Source organism: Genypterus blacodes, unplaced genomic scaffold, assembly GCF_046128005.1.
Source record: "Genypterus blacodes isolate CSIRO-AG114 ecotype Tasmania unplaced genomic scaffold, CSIRO-AGI_Gbla_v1 ptg000057l_1, whole genome shotgun sequence".
Lineage (NCBI taxonomy): Eukaryota > Metazoa > Chordata > Actinopteri > Ophidiiformes > Ophidiidae > Genypterus > Genypterus blacodes.
In genome coordinates this window covers 2,808,357-2,832,891 of record NW_027466869.1, presented here as the reverse complement: position 1 = coordinate 2,832,891, position 24,535 = coordinate 2,808,357, and the positions used below count along the sequence as shown (strand labels likewise).

Genomic DNA, 24,535 nt, shown 5'->3' with positions numbered 1-24,535 from the left:
AAACACCTGTACACAGAGTTGGATACGTTTGCTTTGAACGCTCAGTTAAGCTATTGAAGCCATGGCTACTGCACGGACCGCAAACCCAGCATCCATGATCGGATTGAACAAAGCAGCAAATGGGCAGCTCAAAGGACCGCCCAAGACAGCGGCCCAGCAGTCATTTTCGCAACCGCCAGGTATCCCCCAGAAAAGGAGCAGCATTCCCCTGAGCAGTGGGGGCATCAAGTAAGATAATGTTACAAAATGTACTCCAATCATTTGACTTTTTTGGATTTCGTGTTATCTGAAATGATCTGAAAATCCCTTAGAGAGCTTCCTATAGGAACTATTACATCTAAGGCCTCGTTTGACTCTATAGAGTTCACAGTAATGAAGCTCCAGATCAACAAAAATCCTAGATAACTAACCATGCCACATTTGTTAATGTTTCAGCCTTTTATACTTAAGCACTACATAATCATAACTAACCAGAGTCAGTTTAGCCATATGTGTTTTGGTGTTGTTGATTTATCATCAGTCAACTCAAGAAATGCTCAAGAAGTGGCTGTGGGACAACCTTGGCATTTTTAAAGGCCATGTCATTGTAGTCTTTTGACTTTGAGCAATTGATTAAGGAATTAAGATTTTGTTTTTGGTAGAAGCATTTTGTTAATTTAGTTCCATCTCTTGTATAATCAGATTTGGTGAAGACTGGAAGAAGTGCCTGGAGCTTCCTCCAAAAGACCACAGAGTTAGAACTTCGGTAAGTTAACTCAAAGGAAAAACAAACATGCTATAGTCTACATATTTACTGGAGTGAGATTAAATAAGTCTTGTTTTTCCCAGGATGTAACATCGACCAAGGGGAATGAATTTGAGGACTACTGCCTGAAGCGGGAACTGCTGATGGGAATTTTTGAAATGGGATGGGAGAAACCCTCACCAATCCAGGTATGCCATCAGAGTTCATGGCCTCAGACTTAAGCTACCCGAATACCATCAATGGGGGTATAAGAAAATAAAAAATTGGACAAGTTGGTCTTTTAATACTATGTTATGATTGTGCAGTAGTTGCTTTACACATCAGGTGCATGAAATGTGTTATACACATGGCACTTGGAATGAATGCTGGTTTTTGGATGTTCTAGTCTTTTCCAGTGAAACCTGCACATTGTGTTGATTGAGTTTTTTTCTTTATGCCAAAAGGAGGAAAGCATCCCCATTGCCTTGTCTGGAAGAGACATATTGGCTCGGGCCAAAAATGGCACAGGGAAAAGTGGAGCCTACCTCATCCCTCTCCTGGAGAGGATAGACCTGAAGAAGGATTACATTCAGGGTGAGGAATCATTTGGGAACTCTTTCACTGTGATTTACATGTGATCTCATGATTTCAGTGGTGGTATTGTTAACAGAAATTCGCGTACTGATTTTTAGACATCACTAGTGATACTTGGTGTGTTACAAGACCTAGACGGTGTAGGATAAAGTGACAAAGTGTGCATTAAAGACAACGTTAATGAAAAAGCAGGTGGTGTTCTGAATGAGGGTGTGTGATGGACGTTGCAACGATGGTGGCTAAGTTTGACTGAGGCAGTACTCGCTACTGTGACAGTGGGTCAAAATATATCCCTTTATTCAAAGAACCTCTTAATTTAGTGTACAGACTGTTATCAATATAAAATGCATTAAAGCCAGGAACACTGACAACCATACACACCAGTCACTCCATTAATACACTTATATCACATGAGGAAAATACAATAATGGTAGATAATATGTTCATTCACTATAATGTTTAAGCACTGGGCATAATTTCAGTTGGCGAGTGTGAAATATAGATTACTATGAGATTATGTTTTTAAATGATCTTTAAAAGACATTTTTCAGTTCCTACAGGGATTGAAATGATCATTTTTTCAACCGCCACCATGCATTCCATCAACCCTTGCATTTCATCAGTCCTTCCCATTTCTGTCTCTCAAATCCAGCTATAGTAATGGTGCCAACAAGAGAGTTGGCCTTGCAGATGAGCCAGATCAGCATTCAGCTCAGCAAGCACCTGGGAGGAGTCAAGGTCATGGCTACCACTGGTGGCACCAATTTGAGGGACGACATCATGCGCCTGGATGAGACAGGTACTTATCATGCAGATAAATAAAGTGGTGTTTCCATTTGCAAGATGGACAAACTACAGCCAGGTTTTTCATGTTGTGTTTTTTTTCTTGAACTTGTCACAATTGGTTGAAAACAATTTACGTATCTATTGTACATAATCATACATCTGGCAATTTTGAATAGTTGAGAGTTGTAACTGTTATGGTACTGTTTTTTCTCAGTATAAAGCAGGTTTGTATGTACAGGGTACTCTCTCTCACAAAGCAGGAATACTTATCTGCTATCTTTTCATGATAGAAGCAGAATTGAACTAGAATCCGATCTTGAACATGGACTGAAATATAAAGAGGTGTAAGAGGACTTAACTGAGAGCAGTTGCGCTGCTTATTTAATAATCCCACTTTATGAGAAACCCCTCTGAGGATGGATCATCCAGCAGGTGATGCTTTAGTTTTGCCCATAAATGTGTCAATCTTGAGATGTCCTCTGTGTTCCTCTCTCTAGTGCATGTGATAATAGCCACCCCAGGCAGAATACTCGACCTGATCAAGAAAGGTGTGGCCAAAGTGGATAGAACTCAAATCATGGTGATGGATGAGGTGAGATGCATTCTGGTCACCACCTACCCAAACATTTACGTTGACCTTTAGTCTGCCAATCTTGACACCCATATGTCTACTTATTCCTGTATTCAGGCAGATAAGCTGCTGTCCCAGGACTTTGTGATCCTGATTGAAGATATTATCAGCTTCTTGCCAAAGGAGCGTCAGATCCTGCTTTACTCTGCCACTTTCCCAATCAGTGTGCAGAAATTCATGGTGAGAACATACAGCAACTATACTAACACTCATTTAGCGGTGAGCCTCTGTGTGCTTCATACTTCCAGTTTGAAATAATGGCAATTTGATAGGTGACTTTATTCAGTGTAACCACCTTAGCATGGAACCTGAAAGTACAACATTTGTGTTGTACAAAGTGAAAACTAATGAATGTGGTTCTGACTCATTGTTCAGAGATGTTTGAGTTCATGAGACTTGAATAGGCCTAAATCCAAATCTATCCCAACCCTTAAATTATACCTAATGTCCATCCAGAACAAGCATCTGAAGAAGCCTTATGAGATCAACTTGATGGAGGAGCTGACGCTGAAGGGCATCACTCAGTATTATGCCTATGTGACTGAAAGACAGAAGGTCCACTGTCTCAACACACTCTTCTCAAGGGTGAGTTCAATGCACGGATGCTACAGCAATAACAAGATTCTTGCAGGATACCAAAGTCGGCATAAAGCATGTGATGGGTCAAGTCCTTCAGTGATTGTAAATGTGTTCATTTCTTTTCTTGCAGCTTCAGATCAATCAGTCCATCATCTTTTGTAACTCCACCCAGAGGGTTGAGCTTTTAGCGAAGAAGATCACCCAGTTGGGATATTCCTGTTTCTATATCCATGCAAAGATGATGCAGGAGTACAGGAATCGTGTGTTCCATGACTTCAGAAACGGTCTGTGCAGAAACCTGGTGTGCACAGGTGGGTGGAGAAGCTAAATGCTTCAAGCTATGATATGGATATGATGACTGTTGTATTTTGTGGGAACTTTGTTGACTGGTGTTTTCCCCTCTTTTAGACCTGTTCACTCGGGGAATTGACATCCAGGCAGTGAATGTGGTCATCAATTTTGACTTCCCCAAAAGTGCAGAAACGTACCTGCATCGCATTGGCAGATCAGGTGAATATGGAACCTGTGTAACATTTTCACCACCGCAGCACCTTCTGTTTGCATCACAACTGTCCCTGTTTCACATGTATTCCTTTCCACTTATCACCACGTCCTACAATACCGATTTTGTTGTCCAAAGGGCGTTTTGGGCATCTCGGTCTGGCCATCAACCTGATCACTTCAGAGGACCGCTACAACCTGAAAGGCATCGAAGATCAGCTAGTTACCGACATTAAGCCCATCCCCGGCAGCATCGACAAGAGCCTGTATGTGGCAGAGTTTCACTGCGTTGACCCAGATGATGATGGCAACGAGATCGAAGCCAAATGAAAGGAACGGGGAGCAGCTTAAACGAATGGTGAGGGGTCTTCTTGGATAACTGCGTTTAAGACAATGTCACTCTTATCTGTTGCTGGCTTTGCAGGGGCGTACCATTTACGGGCGCTTCCTTCCCTCCAGTACAGAAATGCAGCTAATTTTAAATGGTTCAGCGTGTTTTTCCTTCCACTTGCTTGTAGATGCTGTAAGATTAGTAGAGGTTTTTTGGGATGGTTAATCCTCAGATTTGGAAGAAGTTGGTCAGCGCACACTGCCGGCTGTTTATTCTGCACGATTGCTCAAGCAGTTCATTTCACATGGTTCAAATCAATAGTCCTAACTTGGGTCTTGTTTTATTTTCCAGGAGAAACGAGGTGCCTGGCATTCATCACACTTTGTTGGCTTCACATCACGCCTGAATGCAAGTGAAGATATCTGCTCTCCACTTTATCGTCAAAATATTCTGGTTTCAAATTAATTTCCTTTCCATTTTTTTCAAATTTGTAGCGTTGGTCAAATCTATCACTGCATAGTTGAAACGCAGTCGAGAAGTTGTAGCAATTGCCCGTTGACCTGCATGTGCTGTACATTTTCATTTTCTTACTTTTTGACACAGCCAGTGATCCCTGATACACGGGTAAAGTGGGAAGTCCTTCTTAACTTTTTATTATGGTTGGATGGGAAGGGAAGAAAATGTGAAACCAGAGCAGACTTCAGTCATTGAGCCAATCACTGATCGTCATGTCCACTGCTGTGCAGACAAAGCCCTGTACATGGGTCAGTTCCCATCCTGCTGATATGCTTGAGTGGATGGTTTAAAAAAGGAAGTATTTCCAACTTTGTCCAACCTATATATGATTTTCTCCTGTTCATCATTCCTATCATTGATAACATTTTAGCAACTTCTTTGCATAGATCTGGCGACATTGCAAGCAACAAAAGCTGTCAGATGTTTAGGAACAGCTCCTTAGTTTAAACCAGTTATCTAAATTAAGTAATTTGGAAGTGTTGACCGCAGACATGCTTGGACTTAAAGATGGCAGTGACGTGTCTGACTCCAGTTGATTTTGTTTGAGGGACTATTTTATTGTTCAGTTCCACCCATCCCTTTCACCACTAGTAAGCATGCACTCAGGTATTGATATTTTTTATGTGAACCTGACGGATTGAAGGGCCTTAAATGACGCAAGTGTAAACTTTTTGCTCCCAAAACAAAAGTGATCAATTTGTCCAATATTACCTTATGGGGTCTGTCCTTACTACACTCCAAAAGTGCCTTAATCTAACATCCATCTACGTTACCTTTTTTTTGCCTCAACACTCATTGCGTGTTTTGTGGGTGGAAACGGCACATTTGCAGTGCGTCTATAAAATTTAAACTGCAGTTACGGTCTGATTTAACTTCCGGCTTTGTACCGAAGGCTAAATGTTACCAGAATCAACCACTGCTTTGATCTGGACGGAGACACAACACAACAATTACAAGATGCATTTCAAATTGAAAGCATTACTGTTACCAGTGATACTTTTTCTTGCAGGCTGAATGATTTTCTGTTTTGATTGCATTAGCTTTAGTGTCAAACACCAGCAGAGAGGCCACATTTGTGTCTGTCCATAAATCTGTCCCCTCTTCTTCTTCTGAGCAGATTGTCTATAACTTTGTGTTCTGGCTCTGGAGTGATCCTGTTGATGATGGATTTTTTGTTCCCCAGCTGGCATCAGTGAAAGTTGTTTTGAATAGGACTTGTCACTTGAATGTGATGTGTTTGTTTAAGAATTGTGGACCACCACCATCAGCAGTATTCCATAGCCATGACATGTTGAGAGCGGGGTTTCAACCTGAAGACATCTCATTTGTGGAGAATTAAATGTGACCTTTTGTCAAGGCACCAGATATTTTGTATGATAGATGGTGAGATTATTTTCTGTTAAAGTGTGTCAATGCCAGCACCTCCAAACAAAATAAAGTCCAATGGAGTCTTCTCTTTTTGTCCAAGCTGTTTATTCCTTTGCCTACTGTAAATGTTGCTGTGGTTGAATCTGAATATTGCAGTGAGGGGTCTGTTTGCAGCAGTTATTCGGTTGGAAAAATGCGTAAACCAGCCAACTACAGTGCAACCAATGCAACAAATGACCGTAATGCAACCTGGAACTGAACCAGCGACGGCTCCATTTACTTAGGCAGTCAACTCAATATTACTAATGTGTGAAGAAATCACCACAGCCTGATGTAATTGAAGAAAGTATTACTCAACATCTTGACATTCATACCCTTATGTCTGTCTGTCATTATTTAGCAAACAACGTGGATCTGAAAACAAATTCAATAAATCAAAGTTGCCCATCAAGGCGTGTACCCTTGGAATGTCATTCAAACCGATGGAGTGAACGAAGTTGTAGGCGAATGAAGCCGGAGACACGTGATCAGATATCGTTAACCAATGGCGAGGGAGTGAAATTACACACTAGCCAATCAGAGGATCCGTCATTGGAAATGGGCGGGTAGACGTCAACTACGGTCACGGACGTTGTCGTGAACTTTGCCGGTGTTGAAGTATCCCTTCAGCCAAACCAGCGACGTGAGTAATTAACCTAAACCTACACTACTTCACGTAAATAAGGCGAAACCGATAAATGCACCGTTTCCGCATCTGCATTGCGTAATAACTGTGCTTATGACCTGCTGACGGACATAACTCGTGCTCGTCTCCACATGGCTAGCTAGCTAGCTGGCTAACCAGCCGTGCTAATCACAGGTTAATTACTGCTAGCGGTTCGCGTTGCCGGTTGTGTCGGCCAGTGTGACCTCTGATATCACTGCAGCTACACGGCATCAGCTTACTGTGTGTGTGTGTGGTGTGAGCTGTGTGTTGACAGTTTGACAAAGTTGGGCCTTAGCCATCGTTAACCCGGGCAGGGGGAAAGACGAAGCTAAAGGTGGGAGGGAAGGAAAGGCAACAAACAGCAATATACACACGGAATACATTTCTTTTTGTTGCTAAGAAGAATGCAACAGTATCCTCAAACGCGTTGACCTTTAATTTTTACGTTTCCTCTTAAGGCATTTCTTCATTCATTCATTCAATTCATTTTCAAGAGTCCCCTTGTGTCTGTGTGTTGTATCAGAGTATGGGCAGTGTGTTGGCTGCCTCCTCCCCCAGTCCGGCCCCAGCAGCCCCAGCCCCAGCAGCTGGAGGCAGTCCAGGGGTCCCAGGCTTGGTGTCCGTCCCTCCAGGCTTCACCATGCCCCCGGTGTCTACCATCCCTCCAACAGATACACCTGCAGATGCCGACTCTGCCCTCCCCAACCCTGGCGCGTACGAAGAGTGCCACCGCAAGTGTAAAGGTCCATAAGTCACTTGTGCTCCGCTTGTGAGAGACATGCATCGTGACTTGAGTTAGATGTGTTGCATTACATCGCTCTGTCTGTTGTTTCTGTTGCAGAGATGTTCCCTCTACAAATGGAAGGAGTGCGGTTAGTGGTCAACAAGGGTCTGAGTAACCACTTCCAGGTTATTAATGCACACTCCTCTTACCTTTACTTCACACAGCTGACGATAAAGTGCTTTGGTAGTGTGACCAAACGTTCCTGTGTGTTTACAGGTCAGCCACACTGTCACACTGAGCACACTGGGGGACTCTGGCTATCGCTTTGGTTCCACTTATGTTGGGAGTAAACAGACGGGACCAGCAGAGGTAACCACTGTTTTCTATTCTCTCAATTAGTCTAACATTTGGTAGAACCTTGATGTGTATCTATGTCTTGTCTTGTTTGAGGTCAAAATGTTATCTGTTGTCTCATCATCATGACGGAGTCCTGTTATATGTGTTAGGGTGAAGTAAATTGAATCTTATCGAAGATTAACATCTTATCATCGAGCACAGCCACCCATCTTGTTTGCAGCATGTTTGTTCCTGTGATTTTGTAGTCTGTTGTCTATAACCCCATGTATTTCCATGGGTTTAAAGAATATGTAGGTGTTAGTTAAATAGTTCAAAATGTGTTTTCCTTGTATTTCCTCTGTGATTGCACCAGAACACAGCATTTTCATATTAAAGCCTTCCGTTGTATTATAGCCTCCTACAGTTTGTCTTCCTTTCTCGCGGCCTTTTCCCACTGCTCGTGAGTTTGCAGGTCTTTTTTCTTAAACAAATGTGTGTTTTGATTTCTTTAGTCCTTCCCGGTCATGGTGGGAGACATGGACAACACGGGCAGTCTGAATGCGCAGGTCATCCACCAGCTCACAAGTGCTGTGCGCTCCAAAATAGCCATCCAGGTACGCAGATGTTGAGGTTTAGAGTCCGATGTTCACTCCTCTGTTCCGTCACAACATTTTCATCCTTGTTATTTTGATATTGCAGACTCAACAGCATAAGTTTGTGAACTGGCAGTGTGACTTGGAGTACCGCGGGCAAGACTTCACTTCCGCTGTGACACTCGGAAACCCAGACGTCGTCGTTGGATCTGGTACGAGTATTATGTTTAAACGTGACAGTGGAAGCATGTGTTGGTGATTGTTCATTAAACAAGAACCAATCTGAGAACCAAAGTGCATTTCTATGAGCTGAAATATCAAAAGATTTCACACTGCAAGGCTGAAGATGATCATTGATTCAGTTCTACTCTTTTCTTTCAGGCATTCTGGTGACCCACTATCTCCAGTCCATCACGCCTGCTCTGGCTCTGGGTGGTGAACTTGTGTACCACCAGAGACCAGGGGAGGAAGGAATGGTCTCCTCCTTCCTGGGCAGGTACACAGGTAAACTACACTGGGTCTGTGTTGAACTGCACTCTTAAGTGCATCACGTTTCATTTTCCATTGAATTTAGTTATTAACATGAAAGTTGATTTCAGTCACTTTCCATTTCTGTCAGCATGTCCAGGATTGAGTTCAGTATAGTGATACTTGGTTTCAGCGTTTATCAGTTCATACATGTTTGTTGTCACTTCCCATCAGGTGACAACTATGTAGCTACTCTGACTGTGGGAGGGGCAGGAGCTCACGCTACCTACTATCATAAAGCCAACGATCAGGTACGTAACTAAACATAAGTGCACATTCTTCTCATCATTCTTTGAAATGATATGGTTAGCATGGATGTTTATAGTGTTTTGTTTAATGGACTAGATGTCTTTGAAATGGCTCAACCAATATTTTAGTTGTTAAACTCAAGTCCTTTGATGACATCGTTGTCTGTCTGGTATTGTAGTTGCAGGTAGGAGTTGAGTTTGAAGCCAGCACAAGGATGCAAGACACCACAACATCTTTTGGTTACCAGTTGGATCTTCCCAAAGCTAACTTACTCTTTAAAGGTAAATGAATGTGACCTCACAATGACAACACCAGGGAATTGATTTGATTTGAGCAGAAATAACATTTTTTTTAAACGATGCCCCCCTTTTTCCTCCTGGGTTACAGGAACAGTTGACAGTAACTGGATGGTTGGGGCGACCCTGGAGAAGAAGCTGTTGCCCCTTCCTCTCACGCTGGCCTTGGGGGCCTTCCTCAATCACCGCAAGCACAAGTTTCAGTGTGGCTTTGGCGTCACCATTGGCTAGACAGCCACTTGCTTACCGAGCCCACTCGCAGGCCTCTGCATGGACCCAAAGGGTCCAAAGCATGGAGACACACAGGGACCTGGACTAACTTTTAGACATGGGATTCAGAGACTCTCTTACAACTGTGATTTCTGGAACAGAGAGAGATAAATACCAAGGAGCCAGGACTGGCCAAGCCATGCCTATATACTGTAACACTAATGTCTTTCCTTCATGGTGCATTGGATATACAGGACGCTAGAGATATGACCGGGCATCAGATGATGCATGAGTACACATGTTAAAATCAAAGTAAATGATTAGACATAATATATGTTGATTACATATGATGGATTGAAATAAATGTGACTTCTTTTTGTAACACTGGAAGATTGATGTTGTCACCACTGTTATCATTATTAATATTTAATTTTACAGCCAGTGGACAGAACAAAGGCTTTACTACAATGATCAACATCCCTGTTTAGTTGTAACATATGTGCACAAATAACATTTGTGGCTCAGCTGGAGCACAACTGTCTAAACTGGAGTTATGGGTTGGAATCTTGGCCTCAACCTATGTAAAGCCTGCAGCAAACTTTATGCTCCAGGTTTCCTCTTGCTACTGGAGCCAATCCCTGCTGTGAACGGGCGAGGGCAGGATAAACCCTGGACAGGTCGCCAGTCCATCACAGGGCACACATAGACACAAACAATCCCTCACTCTCACATTCACACCAACGGACAGTTAAGAGTCACCAAATTAACCTGCATGTCTTTGGACTGTGGTAGGAAGCCTGAGTACCCGGAGAGAACCAGGGACACGGGGCGAACATGCAAACTCCACACAGAAAGGCCCTGGTCTTGTACTCACAACCTTCTTGCTGTGAGGCACAAGGCACTGTGCCGCCCTTGTATAGAGGTATAGTAAAGTAATTCTTAATAATAGGCGGTAAGAGACAAGAGGGACCCCTGTAAGAGTGAGAGAGGAGGAGTGTGGGTTTTCTTTGGGAGAGAAGGAATAACATTTGTCCAGGTTGAAATGTGATGATTCACTCAAATTTAATGAGATTTCTCAGAGAAGCAGGATACAAACATCATGCATAGCTGTTCTAACGCCAAGCACACTAACCCACACTCTTGAGGGGCTGACCATATTTGGTCATCTGATGGACCATGGGCAGAGATATGTGTAGAAGTAAAGTCAAACACAAAATATGAAATAATTGTTTTTTATTATAATATAATTCTCTTTAATCTTCTATTTTCGTTGTGATCCGTCTACCCAAGTTACACACACTTAAGGACTGGATTAATAGTATTCAAGCAACAGAAGCAATGAGGATGTTACTCAACTAATGCTGGGGCAGGTTGCATTTATTAATAGCAATAATTGGATCTTTACAGACTTGTGATTATGTGACGAAATAACAGAGTGTACTTTTATGATAATTTTACATACTGAAGACATACTTTACACAAACACACAAAGAAGCAAGATCCAATTATAGTTTGAAATTTGGTTGATTCACTAGCAGCATGGTCAGAACTGAAATCCTGAGGCACGATGAAAGGAAGTAAATGTCCAAAATGTGATCTGGATTCCCTACGACAAAGTAACACAGACATTGTATGGACAAATTACATTCAGATCAGTTTCACAACAAGAGGGAGGTTAAGGATAAGATAATATAAACTTACCATTACAGGTTTAGTCAGGGTTATTAAGAGTTGATTTAACTGGATGCAGCTTTTGTCTTCAACCTAAATAATCATAGACTTAGTGAATAGGGATTTAAGTGTATTTAAAGTATTTTCATGATGAAATCACCATCATTATGGAAATGGAAGAATTATTTCTTACCAGTTTAAATACTTACCCCTTTTGACACGGACCCTGGTCATAGCCGGTTGAGTGTGTGTCTGAGATTGCTGAAGGACTTTTTGGGCAAGGTAGAGTGCTTTCAGTCTGTAAACTGGAGATGTCTAGAGATAATATGTATGCATTTAAAGACAAGAGTTTACAAAAGACACAGGAATACAATAAAAAACTAATATTAGTACTTGTAGATAATATTCACCAATGTACTGCAATGTTTGTGCTGGTAACAAATCTGATTAGGAGACATAACAGCTCACCTTTTATTGAAACAAGGAAGATGGCAGTTCCCCCCTTCAGAAAATCTCGATCCTTAATTTGTGCGAGGGTGAGTAAAGATTTCATTCCAATGGAAGAATTAACATGTACAGATTTTCCATTTATAGTCTTGCGTCTTCCCACGACACGAGGGTTGTCAAAGTCATCTTCAGCAAAACAGAAAACAAGATTCCATTGACTGTGGTGTTACTACTTCTGCTCAACTTAAGTATTATTACATAAGGATTGTATGTCTCGGTGACTACTTTCTCAAAAACGGGACACTGAATATGTCTATATATAAAAAGGGCTTACCGCGTGTTGGATCTGTCAGTATAGTGGTTTGCTTGGACATCTGTTTCTGACCATGAGGATTCTGGTCAAGAATGCTGATGGTCACAAGCCTCCATGGGCAAGGCCATTCCAGGGTTGAATCATGATCACCTGATATTAAATGCACATAAACTCCAAAGAAAGTTTCTCGAAGAGCAATCACCAACTGAAAAGCATAACCCTTGTGAGAATACATCACGGGGCCGAACATATAGGTTTCGAAGTCTGTAGTAGTCAAAAGCTTCTCAAAGTCCTTAATTTGCCAGACGTGATGTGGACATTCCGTCTGGGACAGGTTGATGTCATCAATGGAAAAGCCTCCTGAAGATTTATCACTTCCTTTCCGTACCTCAAACACAACCTGGAAGGGCTTGGCAGCATTGAGGGACACCTGGTGGAACTGCCAGTGAGATGTTGGGGAACCTAAAAGGAGATTGATATTTAAGATTTGTAAGAGTTGATTAGCTTTTGGTACAGCTTGTTCCAACTCTGATAACTCTATTGAAGCGTGACAGCGAGACATTCACATTTTATCTGTTTGCATTGGCTATGGCAATTCTCACTTGCTGAAACATATTTTCCATCCTTCAAATTCAATTCTAGCTTGACATTTGGTAGATCATATAATAAATGAATATAACTCTTTCTTTTTAAATACCGTTTTGCCATACCTTCTGAATACATTCCTCTAGGAATGACCTTGTGCTAAATCTGCCACAACTGTTCAAAATTCAATTTTAAAGATGCATCAACTCAGAGAGAGTTTTCTGACAAATGTGATGTCATTTGGCCTGAAGGTGGCATTATAGTGGCTCAATACAGTGATGCTGATCTGGATTCAGATGTAATTTGCTACTTGCTGCTTGGGAAATGAAAATGAAAAGAAATGTTTTCTCCACTTTGTCGTATTTGTTTATCTTTGTTTTCCTCACCTGTGATCTGTCCCATGAGGCGGAGCTTTCCTTTAGTGTCCTTCTCATCCTGATACTCTCGAATCCAGATGTTGAGCCGGTCTGTCTTGCTCCCGCTGTGGTAGTAGTAGAACTGCATACACTGGACGTGGCACTTTCTACTGGGGGTCATCCTCTTAGTCTCCAGCCAGGCTGAGTGTCCTTTCTCACCCGACGCTGTACTGGCGTGCATGAAGTAACCTAGGGAACATTTCACTTTGACCATGTTGCTCAATAACAACAAGAGCTCATTGTTTGCAGAGAACAGAGGTGAAAGTGACCAAAGTGGTTTAAATATGGAAACACATGATCAGGCTCTACCTCCCGCTTTTCCCAGGCTGGTGTGGTCAGTCGAAGGCCCTCCAGCAACAGCAGTCACTCTCTTCCAACCACCGAGGAAACCTTTGGCACAGTAGCTCATTCCACACATGGAGTCTTGAGCGAAATCACAATGCTCCAGAAAAGATATCGATGCACCTGTGGTCACACAATTAAAAAAGAAGTACAATTAAACCAAGTGTTTGTTGACAAAGTTTAGGATATGGAATTAATTAATGTCATTTACAACATACCACAATTATAAAGGTAATTCAGCCTGTGGACATTAATGGGGCTCATGCCCATGCGTTGGCCGATTTTGTTCTGGTATTGTTGCTGTTTGGTGTAAATGGTTAAAGATGAATGTTTAGAGAAGGCAAATTTGCTGTAGTGCATTATTGATGTATAGTCATACGGAGAATTAGATGATATTGAATCTGGGGGTATTTTCTCAAAATTTCCCTTGTGTTCTGTGGATCAGATAAACACACACATATGACATTTAATTTGTTGCGTTGATATACTGATACATTGAATCTAGGGTAGAAACACTTTTACAATGGTAACGGAAAGTGATGAGGTGAGAAAAGAAAAGGACGTTACTTTGTGAAATGCTGTCCCAGATGATGGCTATATATTTATCTCTGTCATATCTTGATTGTTCATGATGGAAGCCCAAAAGATGAAGTAGCTCGTGCTCTATTGTGCCAAGATGATCACATCCTCTACCGATGGAAAGAACTTGACCACCTTTCACCATCTTTGAAACGAAAGAGTAACACCTGTAAAGAGGAGAGAGCAGGGAGAGACAAAATAAATCACAATGTGTGGCCACGAGGGGAATAAGGCTCATTTCTGTTTGAAGAAGTAAATAGATGAGAATTACCCTCTGTTCTTTCTGGCTGAAATGTAATATTCCTCAGACTTTCTGGGTTTGAAATCAATGCATGATTTCAGACGGAATTGTTCAAAGGCCTGCATCATGACTCCTTTAGCTCTTAAACCTGCACATGCAGGCACACAGCCATCATTAGTTTTCCTGCCTGTTTGATTGAAGCCTCATTAATGATGCCGGGAATTGACCAACACTTACCCAGGTTCTCCTCTAATTTATAAGGAACAGGGATGTCCCATAAGTGCTTTCGGCCCAACGTGGCACTCCTGGCAAACCTTCTCCGTGTATGAATGTCCTTGTGTGAAGGAAAGGTGTTAATGGATACAAAGACAATCTGATAGCTGTAATAATATTACACCAGGTAATACACATTGCTTACTTGCATAATGTCACCCTCAAATAAATGCAGGTCTGGAAGGTGAAGAGAAATATATTTACTATTGTCATTGTAAGCTAAACATAAAATAAGGATATTGCAGGATATTTAGCTTCCATTCAGAAGCAGCCTGTTGAATGTATAGATCTATACACTGCTATTATAGAGGAGGCAGTGAATAACAGCTCATTTAGATAATGATAATAAAAAAGTAAAATCTCTGTTTAAACTTACCTTTGTTTATATCATGTATGTCGTTCTCTTCTTCAATCTCTTAAGAAATAAAAGCAGATTGTGACATTACATGATGCCTTTACAGAAACAGGAATCTACTGTAAACACTGTGTGTAACGCAAAAGAAACGTCAGCATTGTTGAACACAAACACAACAAATTGTTCTCGCAAACAACGATAGCAGCTTGTGTTTGTATGTTTAGTGGAAAAGTGATTAGAAATTACAAATTGATCTTTTATCGTTTCTGTTGTATATTTAGAAGCAGTAGTTGCAATGGATGAACTCTCCCTCGTCTCTCTCGCTCTCTCTCTTTCTCTCGCTGTCACTGTTTGTGTGTGTGCTCAGTGAAAACACAATTTAGCATTAGCGTTTAGCACAGTATTATACAAAGCTTCACACTGGTGCTGCTCTGACACTCCAAGTCATTTAGTGAGTCATTTGACCTTTCGTAGAAAAGGTTCTTGTCCTCCATACCACTATGTGACAAACCGCCGGTTCCATCTATGCTTCTGCTATAACTGGACACATCATCATCGGCTAACATCATTTATAATGACAATGTTTGTCTTCTAGTTGGAAAAAAGCTAAAAAAGTCTCACCTCGTAGTATTGGCGTGAAAGACTGGAAAGGAATATATGAAAGAGCTCATGAGAACAAACTGAATTTGAGTCATTTTAAAGATGAGAACTGAAACATGTGTCACATAAAAACAACTTTACAAAAACACTTACCTTGGTGAAGTGCAGTATGCTCACCAACACAACAACACCCATATACATGATGGAGATTCAATATCTACAAAAAAAAAGACATGGAATAAATAGAAATACAACAAGGTACTAAAAATACATTGTTCACATTCTGACATCTACAATTCCTACTGTTTAAATATCTTCTACTCTTGAATACAGTCTTCGATCTTTGCGTCGCTTAACAGCCCAGAATCATCAGCATAAAAAAAAAGTCCAAATTACGAACTATGCGTCTGAAACTACTGCAAACTAATCTCGCGTCTTTAAGAAGAGTTAATCCAGCATATGTCAGGAAAAAGGAAACAGGTTGCTCCACAAACAAAGAAAAGGAAAACTCTAAAATTAAACATTTCAATCACACCCCCTCCTGTGGGCCTGCCAAGCCATTGACTGAACAAACATTACACTTTACTGCCTTGAGACAATTTTAGAGCTATTTGCAAATACGGTGATGTCACAAAAGAATGGATTTGATAGTGCTATAAGTGCTCTGTCGTGTGGATTCATTCATTTAAATACTGCATTAAACACAACAACACGCTGCCCATCTTTAAGCTTAGACCAACTCCTGGCATAACAAAATACACAATAAGCAATGTTTCATAGTGCTGTTTGCAACTTTCAGAGAATCCTGTGGGAGCCGTTTGGATGTTAGGAGCTTTCCCATTGTCTGAAATCATTTATCAAGAATTCAGGACCTTTAAACACTCTGACTTGAGAAATCAGCTGGGAAGTAATTTGTTTGACAAGATAATATTTGCAATAGCCCACTTGTGAGAAACATGTAAGACTAGTCATTTTAAGGAGATCATTGCAATAACACAGCTTTTTGGATGACCTGTACTTACTAAGCAGTACACACTAACACACACTTTTATCCATTACTGTATGTGTGAAAATCATGGTTAATATGCGACTAATCACTAACTTCGCCAAGTGCTTAAGTAGTAAATCCTCTGGGCGCAAGATTTATTGATGGGATTATTCAAATGCATTGAGTATGAAGTATTGGCGAAGCTGTCACTCATCCTGAGCAAATGGCTCCTGCACATCAACTGGTAGTTATTATAATGGTGGTAATAGTAGAGATTACTGTGGTGGCTGATCATTAGTAATGGTGCTTTCAAGGAACAGAATGGCTTAAAAACTATAAGAGTAAGATGGGGAGAGTGATTCACTTCAAACTGAGGAAAATATTCCTTTGAAATATAAACTTGTGAAGAATCAGTGTCAGTGCCAATATTCTAGGTAAGATGATATTTTTGGGCAGGATTTGAACGGAACACTATGTTGCCTGTGGTGCTAAAGAGCAAAGCATCGCTCCACGCTGTCACTCACAGCCACTGTGCAAAATGTTGTCTCACCTGTGAGAATGTTTGTCGATAAGGCTGCAAAAGTTCATGTAGCCCGCAGTGCATAAAAAATAAACATCACCTGACTGAAGAGAATGTGGCTGTTGTAGATGCTGTTCATCCTGTCAGAGCACTTGGCCTTTTTTTGAAACTTCTGGTCTTTTCACGTCCTTTGGCCTTCTTCAGATTGTGAATGAGATTATGATCGAGGAAATGTCAAGTAATTATAGCTTGTATTACCATAGGAACACTGAACCAGCCTGTCTTTTTCCTTGAGGACTACAATGTAGATTCAGGGATTGTAGTCAGTGCAGGTTTGCAGTAGTATTTGTTTGAAAGCCTGTGGGAAAATGCCTTCAGCATCTCAGTTCAACAAAGAGCAAACATGCAAAGACACTATGTTAATAAGTAAACAAACACTTCAGCACATTGTGTCCTCCATGCTTTCCTTCACATCTGAATGAACACACATGAACTTATCGTCCTGTCCCCGCTCTTTCAAGGCAAATGCTGTGTCTTATATAATGTAATAATAATATATTATATTATTTAGAAAGGATACACATCATAATGTGTGTCTGACAACTCTGAGCGTCAGGACCTTCGTTGTAATAACACTTTGATGTTTAACCCTTATAATATTAGAGAACATAAGTCACAATTCTACATCTAGTATATCTCAGCTATAGCTGCCTAAAAGTTACATTGTTGTTTTTTACTTAATTTGCTGCTTTGTTGCCAAAATCTATCATGCTATGTGCCAAAATCCATCAATAAATCATAATACATTTTGTGCACATTTGCACCCACTTCTTATGCAAAAAAAACTTTTTTGGCATTCAAGCAAAAAAGTGATTGTTTGGTCTGTAACTACTGAATCTTGGAGATCATTTTTCTATATAGAAAGAGGGGAAAGAGGAGAGAGAGATAAAGAGAGAAAGAGAGAAGGGAGGAAGATTGTGTTATCCCTACTATTGTTGTTGAACTATACATAGACCCTGAGGTAGAGTACAAGTGGACTGGAATTGCAATGATGTCATAGGGTACATACAGAACTTACAGGATTATGTCAAACAGCAATGTAGGCTAGTACAAATCGCATCATAGGTTGTGATAGAGAGAGAGAGAGAGACAGATAGGGGAGAAACAGAGAGAGAGAAAAAAAAGGAAAGAAAAGAACCAGAGAGAGGACATCCCACCCCGAAACCCCACCCAACCCCGCATTCACACAACCCCGTCCTGGACTGCCTGAAATGCAAAATAAAATGATAAAATAAAATAAAAAGGAACTGATCTGTGTTCTGGTATTCAGTCACTGGTCTGGCATAGCCTGTAGATCTGTGAAATAGGAGAGGAAAGGTTGGCATCTCTAAGTTCAGTAACTACTGAATCTTACATTGTACAATCAAAGCTGCATCTCTACAGTTTGTACAACACAACTACAACTGTTCAAATGTCTGAAGGTGGTGTGCGTGTGCGAGTGCGAGTGCGTGTGCGTGTGCGTGTGTGTGTGCGTGCACGTGCGTGTGTGTGTGCGTGTGCGTGTGTGCACGTGCGTGTGTGTACGTGTGTGAGTGTGTATGTGCAAGGTTTCTTGTGGGCGGGGGGCACCCAGACTTGCCCCTTGTACATCTGTTCCTTTGCTCCAGCAGAAACACTTATCACACCACAATAAACCCAACAAACCTGTGGTGTGTATCGACCTGTCACAGCTGGGATCAGGTTCTTCTTCTTTTTAAGTGGCCATTACACTTCAGCAATTTCTCCACAAAAGGTTATGCAGCCATAGAATTTCAACTGTCGACGGGCACACCAGGGTATCTGACAAAGGGCCGAGCAGTCTTTAAAAAAGAGCATGACAATTTTGCAAAGGGCGAATCTTTGTGATCTGTCATTTCAACGATGAAACATAAAGGCATCAGGGAAACGGAAACACATGGACGGAGACATGCACATGGATAGACACATGGACAGACGCATGGACAGAGACAGACACATGGACAGACACATGGACATACACATGGACAGACACATGGATAGACACGTGGACAGACGCATGGACAGAGACATACACATGGACCGGCACATGGACAGACACATGGACATACACATGGACAGACACATGGATAGACGCATGGACAGACGCATGAACAGAGACATACACATGGACAGACACATGGACAGATACATGCACATCTGTGCAGATACAGTTAAAACCTCATGGTTGTCCTGAGTGAAAACATGGATGACCTGGAAGATGCTCTAGTGGACATTGGACTTCCAACAGACTATATTGATCGGCAGAGACCGAAAATAGTTTTCACAACATCCAACCTCTCTGATTGACAGTACAGTCACATTTATTAAAAATCAAATGACAAATTCAACTTTTTAACTGCCCAGATATTGTAAATTTCATCATGTGTACCTCTGGTTGTCCAGATCACTCTACTGCTACTGTTCTAAATTCATTTATAAACCTTAGCCTGATTCAAGTGAATAGGATCCTGTAACATATACACAATTCCGTGCATGTGCTCTCCACTCTTATGTCCTCCATCCATCAATATAATACCATCAGCACTTGACATTTTCATTCTCTTGTGCACAGGCGCCATGGTGACAGGCATCTCTCATCAATGTCAGACTTGCTTTGAATGCCAATGAGGCTGAATGTGTCTCACCCTGCACTGCGCTTTCCCTTCCTTTGTGCTCCACGTACATTTAATGGCCCTGAAAATCAAAATTTTCAGTTGTGTAATCAGCTGCATTGTCCATTAAAAAAGGAGACAATCTGTACGCACATGGTTCTCATTACATCCTAAACACAGTAGCAGTAAGTGTGTGATTGTGTGCCTTTCTCTGATTATTTGTATCATAGCTGATCAAGTAGATTACCTCTGATTCTGGGAAATCCGTACATGCTTCATTATCCAGTATAAAATCTGGGAAGATGATCAACTCATTCATTTTTTACAATCTAAACAGAATTTATAAATTAATCTATACACATTTTAGGGCTACAAAATCGGCCTTCCATTGTATTATCTTTTTCTTATCAGTGTACAAAAGGAGAGTGGAGCAGGTTTTCATAGGTGCAACAGTGGGATTCTAACACAAGTCTGATTTTAAGTTACATATTAATAGATAGACCTGACCTACTTACACTGGATTTATAGAGATGAGAGGGTTGGCTGCTGCATGTGTGTGTACGTGATGTGGTGTGTGAGTTAAGTCGAGTGGCTTTTATAAGCGACAGATCAAACTGTGAACAGTTCAGTAGCAGTTTGATTTCTTTTTTTCATGTAATCCTCCACTTGTTACAATGACCGTTGAGCACTACTTTTTTATTTCACCTAAGAAGAATTAAGGATAAAGGAGAGTCAAAATGGTAACACAGTTCACACCCAGTATAAAGAACAAATTATAAACACTAATACAAGGTAAGAGTACAACAATCAGATAATGCCAAGTGTGTATTATGTGATGCAACACCGCCATAAAATACTTACATTTACACAGTCCCTCATGCTGCTGTGATACAGTTTGACCACTGGATGGCAGTGTAGCTCTTCTTTAATCACTAATATCATCTTGCTACTGGTGCCTAAACAATGTATTGTCATACTGGCCTCTACTGTGTACTTTACTTAAAAATGAAGTAAAATAGTCATAGGAAGACTTCACAACAATACAATACAACAACAACAGTCGTATAGATGCCATAGATATTACCTTTGTGAAGCCTATGCTTGTACACCATCTCTGTGAGTGAACCTATAACATTGTGGTTGGATCCTGGGATTTGCAACACTATATTTCTTAGGCATGTTTGTCATGTAATAAAATGTGCAGTTTGGTCTGACTGAGGGCAAGACAGGAAAGTGATTTATTAGAAGAAGACAAATTGTGACTGGGGTCGTTTGGCTTTGGTGGAGGTATCACCTCTACTGAGCTCACCCTGTGTTTAAGCTCTTATTGCTCCAGCCACGTCCACAGGGCAGAACAGGGTGGATCAAACAAAAGAGGACTTTCAGTCGTGCATTAACATGAGACAACAATCTTCTCTCTCTCCACAGACTGATCTGCATATCAAACCAGGAAGCAATCATCTGGCAACAACCTCTTATCTGCACCTAAACAAGACTGCGGCTGCAGTGAAAAAGGCAAGAGACGTCTTGTTCAAAGAAGCCCTTGTGTTCAAGTATTTTGTTTGGGCTCTCTGTATGGGCATCACGCTGACTTTGGATCAAGGTGTGATGAGGCTTTTAGACTTTTTTGCCTGATAATGTCGTGTGAATGCTCCTCCTGGGTGCCACATAAGTGTTAAACAGACATAAAATAGGCTGGAGGATGTGTGAACAGATTTAGCATTTGTTAAGTTCTCAAGAACCTTCACACATATCCTTACAAACCCCTCAATGAAACTACTGCAGATATTCAAAAATGATTCCCTTTGTGGCAGCCTCCTAAATCAGCCAGAACAACAGGAACTCCCTACCAAAATCCATTCTAACGCATCCAAACTGCATATCAGGCACCAAATGCTATAATCAAGCATTTATTAAAACAATGCATTTCTATGATACCAAACCAATCAATAGGAGACATTGTCCTGTTAGCTTTCAAGGTTTAAGAGTGTTTAGAAATGCTTAGAAATGCAGTGCAGAAGTGTGTGTGTGTGTGTGTGTGTGTGTGTGTGCGTGTGTGTATGTGTGTGTGTGTGTGTGTGTGTGTGTGTGTGTGTGTGTGTGTGTGTGTGTGTGTGTGTGTGTGTGTGTGTGTGTGTGTGTGTGTGTGTGTGTATGTGTGTGCGTGTGCGGGTGTGGGTGTGTGTGTGTGTGTTGTCGTCATTGGACTCTGACCCTCCACGTTGGATGCTGGCGTTGTAAACAGGGGCAGTGGAGGTCTGACATGTGTATATGTTGTATATTCCAGGCGGCATCACTTTGCAGTATTATTAAGGAAGTTGGTGAAAATATTTATGGTGTTAAATCAAATTTTCCCCAAAAAAAAAAGCCAAGAGTGCATTTGGCGTTTTTTAACAGTACATTTTTGTGCTGTGTGAATTCTCTGCACTTTACGAGGATAGAACGAGTGATGTGTGTCGGTGTTTCTCGCATTACAGTGGTCAACAATTCTTGAGGCACTCTGTCAGTTTAACTGTTGGCGCCTCTACAAAAGCTGAACTTTATGACAAGCATTGACAAGCAGGAGAGGAAAACAACAGTCTGCTTTTTGAGAAAGCAGAGACAGGAGCATTGACGGGACATGTAGGGACTTGAGAAGTGAAGCGCCTTCTGGGAAAACGGCAGCACGTGTCCTCTGACTCACACTGTGACTGGTGGACATGAAAGTCATTCCATGTCTTTATGCTGGATTCATGACTTCAGGACATTTGTGTCATTTCAGTGGAATTCCGGCTTCATTAGGGTCGAGACCCTGAGATAATGTCAGCTTATCTCTTGTCTACAAGGTTTGAAATTGTAAAAACTAGAGAAAAGACATTTATTATTATTTTCATTTATTTTGTATAACTTAAACATTTGACCAAAATGTTGTTTTCAACCGCAGTTCACAAGATAAAAACAAAGTATTTACACAATTAGTAAGTGCAGAGGTTTGCTGAGCAAGTGTGGCAATAAATACTGTGGGTGTGTACCCGGGTTAATAACAGTACAATTCACAAAGAACAGTTACTGCTGTGCATGTTGGACTGGAGAACAGACAGAGGTGGACCAACAAAGGCCTGTGTCTCTGTGAATGATGGAGCAGCTGAAGCTTGACTTAGTTGCTGTTGACAAAGGACTGGTAGAGGGCGCTGAGCTGGGCCTGCAGGTCCTGAGCGTAGGGGTCCAGTTTTTCCCTCAGGTCCTCGGCATAGGGGGCTACCATCTGTCTCACCAGCTTGGCTCTGTGCGCCAGCTCGATCTGGACCTTCTCACTCATAGGGGCCAGGCTCAGCTGGAAGTCCTGCAGATGCTGGTCCACTTTTGTCTTCAGGTCGTCTGTGTATGGGCCCAGCTGGGACTGCAGGTCCTTGACGCTCTGCTCCAGGTTCCTTTTCAGCTCCTCGCTCTTCTGCATCAGGCTGGTCCTCAGGGCCTCAGAGTCCAGGGACTCTGCATAGGGTGCCAGCTCCTGTTTGAGCTGCTCCACACTCTGCTGGATCTTGGCCTTCATATCCTCAGTGTAGGGCTCCAGCTTGCCTCTGACAGAGGTCATTTCTTGGGTCAGGCGCTCTCTCAGTATCTCAGCCTCTGTGGTCATCTGGATTATGATGTCCTGGGCTGCAGGGGGAAGCTGCTCCTGCAGGGTGACTGCATACTTGCTGGCCAGATCTGTGCTCTCAGCCAGACGGGTGCTGGGTGACATACCAAGTACAATAAAAGAACGTTAGGTCAGACCTATACTGAGAAAAACTGACCCCCCTGGCTAACAAGACAGCAGCTTCCCCAGCAAGCACAGCTCCAAAGGGGCTCCTCAAATCTCCCACCTGCCATGGTTGCCATGTTTGTTTTCACCAATATAACATTTGAGCATTTGAACGTTTGAGCTCAGGATTGGGCATTCTGGTTGGCCAGTTTGAAACCATTACATAGAATTAATAGCTGAGAATCTCAGTTTGGTATTGGTCTCCTTTGACAGTCAGTCTCTCTGCTAACACTCAGTATATTGACATGTACCAAATGTGTGCTTATATCTTACTATATCATAACTTACTTGACTTCCTGCCCAAGTTCAGACTTCCTGATCATCTGGAGGGTGTCATCAGCGGTCTGCGTTGCCTTGGCGATGTAGTCCCAGAAAGCATCAGTCAACACTTCCAGCTGTGGCTTGGGAGCGTCACCATAGAAGAGGTTGGCATTACAGCCTGCTGGATGGAGACAAAAGTGTTACCTGAGCTGAGTTGATTTTCAGCCATTCAAGCTTCTTTTTGTCTTTAACTTCTCTTGGTTGTGTTAAGCTATATGGAAGATGACAAAGGGTCTTACCAGACAGCACTGCGATGGCGAGAACCAGAAACACCTTCATATCTGCGTCTTACTGAAAAACAACAATGTATAGTTAACATCAAGCTGAAGTGGAAATGCCCAAACAGGATTCGACTTCCCCACAGTGTGTCTTAAAATATTTCATGACTCTCACCTGATTGTTGCTTGTGTGTGTCTCGGCGTAGAGTGTGTTGTGAGTGTGTCAGGAGAGCGCTGGCCTGTGTGCATATATAGCTTAGCCAGATGACAGGTGTAATATAAAGCCCAAAGTCCAGGAGTCCCTGCCATGTTGTCACAACCGCTTTCCTCTTGTTTCTATTGCTTCTCCTCACTGCGATCACATGACGGCAGAGGCTACTTGAGGCCACAAACACATTTACAAACAGAGAGAGGGAGAAAGAGAATATATAAGTGAACTGTTACGTTGCTTTTAGGAATATATGACAATTAAATCAACCCTACTCCATATATGTTCTACTGCTACTTCTGAGTACTCTGCATTTTAGTAAGTGTAAGTTAT

The 24,535-nt window shown here is 41.7% G+C and overlaps 4 protein-coding genes across 6 annotated transcripts; 2 read left to right on the top strand and 2 right to left on the bottom strand.

Annotated features, from left to right (window-relative positions):
- The first annotated feature begins 59 nt into the window (after positions 1-59).
- On the top strand, positions 60-6,116 carry ddx61 (DEAD (Asp-Glu-Ala-Asp) box helicase 61). Its single transcript, XM_076152758.1, has 12 exons — positions 60-228; positions 682-745; positions 829-933; positions 1,189-1,318; positions 1,971-2,117; positions 2,602-2,696; positions 2,793-2,915; positions 3,192-3,320; positions 3,445-3,625; positions 3,723-3,824; positions 3,955-4,173; positions 4,498-6,116. Exons 1-11 carry the CDS (start codon positions 62-64, stop codon positions 4,143-4,145), a joined length of 1,434 nt encoding a protein of 477 aa, XP_076008873.1. The 5' UTR covers positions 60-61; the 3' UTR covers positions 4,146-4,173; positions 4,498-6,116.
- A 486-nt stretch (positions 6,117-6,602) lies between these two features.
- tomm40 (translocase of outer mitochondrial membrane 40 homolog (yeast)) lies at positions 6,603-10,062 on the top strand. 2 transcript variants are annotated; one of them, XM_076152536.1, is made up of 10 exons: positions 6,603-6,712; positions 7,260-7,479; positions 7,578-7,645; positions 7,737-7,829; positions 8,309-8,410; positions 8,496-8,601; positions 8,771-8,893; positions 9,092-9,168; positions 9,345-9,447; positions 9,554-10,062. In XM_076152536.1, exons 2-10 carry the CDS (start codon positions 7,263-7,265, stop codon positions 9,691-9,693), a joined length of 1,029 nt encoding a protein of 342 aa, XP_076008651.1. In that variant the 5' UTR covers positions 6,603-6,712; positions 7,260-7,262; the 3' UTR covers positions 9,694-10,062. The 2 variants fall into 2 exon arrangements, with proteins under 2 accessions (XP_076008651.1, XP_076008652.1); XM_076152537.1 differs by lacking the exon at positions 6,603-6,712 and adding an exon at positions 6,759-6,889.
- A 105-nt stretch (positions 10,063-10,167) lies between these two features.
- LOC143002543 (meprin A subunit beta-like) lies at positions 10,168-15,978 on the bottom strand. Its single transcript, XM_076152697.1, has 16 exons — positions 15,798-15,978; positions 15,648-15,711; positions 15,516-15,537; positions 14,916-14,954; positions 14,685-14,716; positions 14,504-14,600; positions 14,297-14,414; positions 14,014-14,192; positions 13,665-13,880; positions 13,414-13,569; positions 13,075-13,293; positions 12,125-12,565; positions 11,812-11,976; positions 11,553-11,658; positions 11,374-11,436; positions 10,168-11,278 (listed from the first exon to the last, which is right to left on the bottom strand). Exons 2-15 carry the CDS (start codon positions 15,693-15,695, stop codon positions 11,409-11,411), a joined length of 1,866 nt encoding a protein of 621 aa, XP_076008812.1. The 5' UTR covers positions 15,696-15,711; positions 15,798-15,978; the 3' UTR covers positions 10,168-11,278; positions 11,374-11,408.
- A 6,549-nt stretch (positions 15,979-22,527) lies between these two features.
- LOC143002591 (uncharacterized) lies at positions 22,528-24,274 on the bottom strand. 2 transcript variants are annotated; one of them, XM_076152760.1, is made up of 4 exons: positions 24,170-24,274; positions 24,016-24,067; positions 23,744-23,897; positions 22,528-23,384 (listed from the first exon to the last, which is right to left on the bottom strand). In XM_076152760.1, exons 2-4 carry the CDS (start codon positions 24,053-24,055, stop codon positions 22,808-22,810), a joined length of 771 nt encoding a protein of 256 aa, XP_076008875.1. In that variant the 5' UTR covers positions 24,056-24,067; positions 24,170-24,274; the 3' UTR covers positions 22,528-22,807. The 2 variants fall into 2 exon arrangements, with proteins under 2 accessions (XP_076008875.1, XP_076008877.1); XM_076152762.1 differs by having other exon boundaries at positions 23,744-23,894.
- Between the last annotated feature and the right edge of the window lie 261 nt (positions 24,275-24,535).

Bases quoted from the DNA above. Each gene is read 5' to 3' on its own strand.
- ddx61 (XM_076152758.1), top strand. From the start codon at position 62: ATGGCTACTGCACGGACCGCAAACCCAGCATCCATGATCGGATTGAAC. The intron at 229-681 runs GTAAGATAATGT...TTGTATAATCAG, and splicing joins CTGAGCAGTGGGGGCATCAA to ATTTGGTGAAGACTGGAAGA. The intron at 3,626-3,722 runs GTGGGTGGAGAA...CCCCTCTTTTAG, and splicing joins CAGAAACCTGGTGTGCACAG to ACCTGTTCACTCGGGGAATT.
- tomm40 (XM_076152536.1), top strand. From the start codon at position 7,263: ATGGGCAGTGTGTTGGCTGCCTCCTCCCCCAGTCCGGCCCCAGCAGCC. The intron at 7,646-7,736 runs GTTATTAATGCA...GTGTGTTTACAG, and splicing joins GTCTGAGTAACCACTTCCAG to GTCAGCCACACTGTCACACT. The intron at 7,830-8,308 runs GTAACCACTGTT...TGATTTCTTTAG, and splicing joins AACAGACGGGACCAGCAGAG to TCCTTCCCGGTCATGGTGGG.
- LOC143002543 (XM_076152697.1), bottom strand. From the start codon at position 15,695: ATGTATATGGGTGTTGTTGTGTTGGTGAGCATACTGCACTTCACCAAG. The intron at 14,415-14,503 runs GTAAGTGTTGGT...CTGCATGTGCAG, and splicing joins TAAATTAGAGGAGAACCTGG to GTTTAAGAGCTAAAGGAGTC. The intron at 13,881-14,013 runs GTAACGTCCTTT...TCTGATCCACAG, and splicing joins CTGGGACAGCATTTCACAAA to AACACAAGGGAAATTTTGAG.
- LOC143002591 (XM_076152760.1), bottom strand. From the start codon at position 24,055: ATGAAGGTGTTTCTGGTTCTCGCCATCGCAGTGCTGTCTG. The intron at 23,898-24,015 runs GTAAGACCCTTT...GTCTCCATCCAG, and splicing joins CGCCATCGCAGTGCTGTCTG to CAGGCTGTAATGCCAACCTC. The intron at 23,385-23,743 runs GTAAGTTATGAT...TATGTCACCCAG, and splicing joins GAACTTGGGCAGGAAGTCAA to CACCCGTCTGGCTGAGAGCA.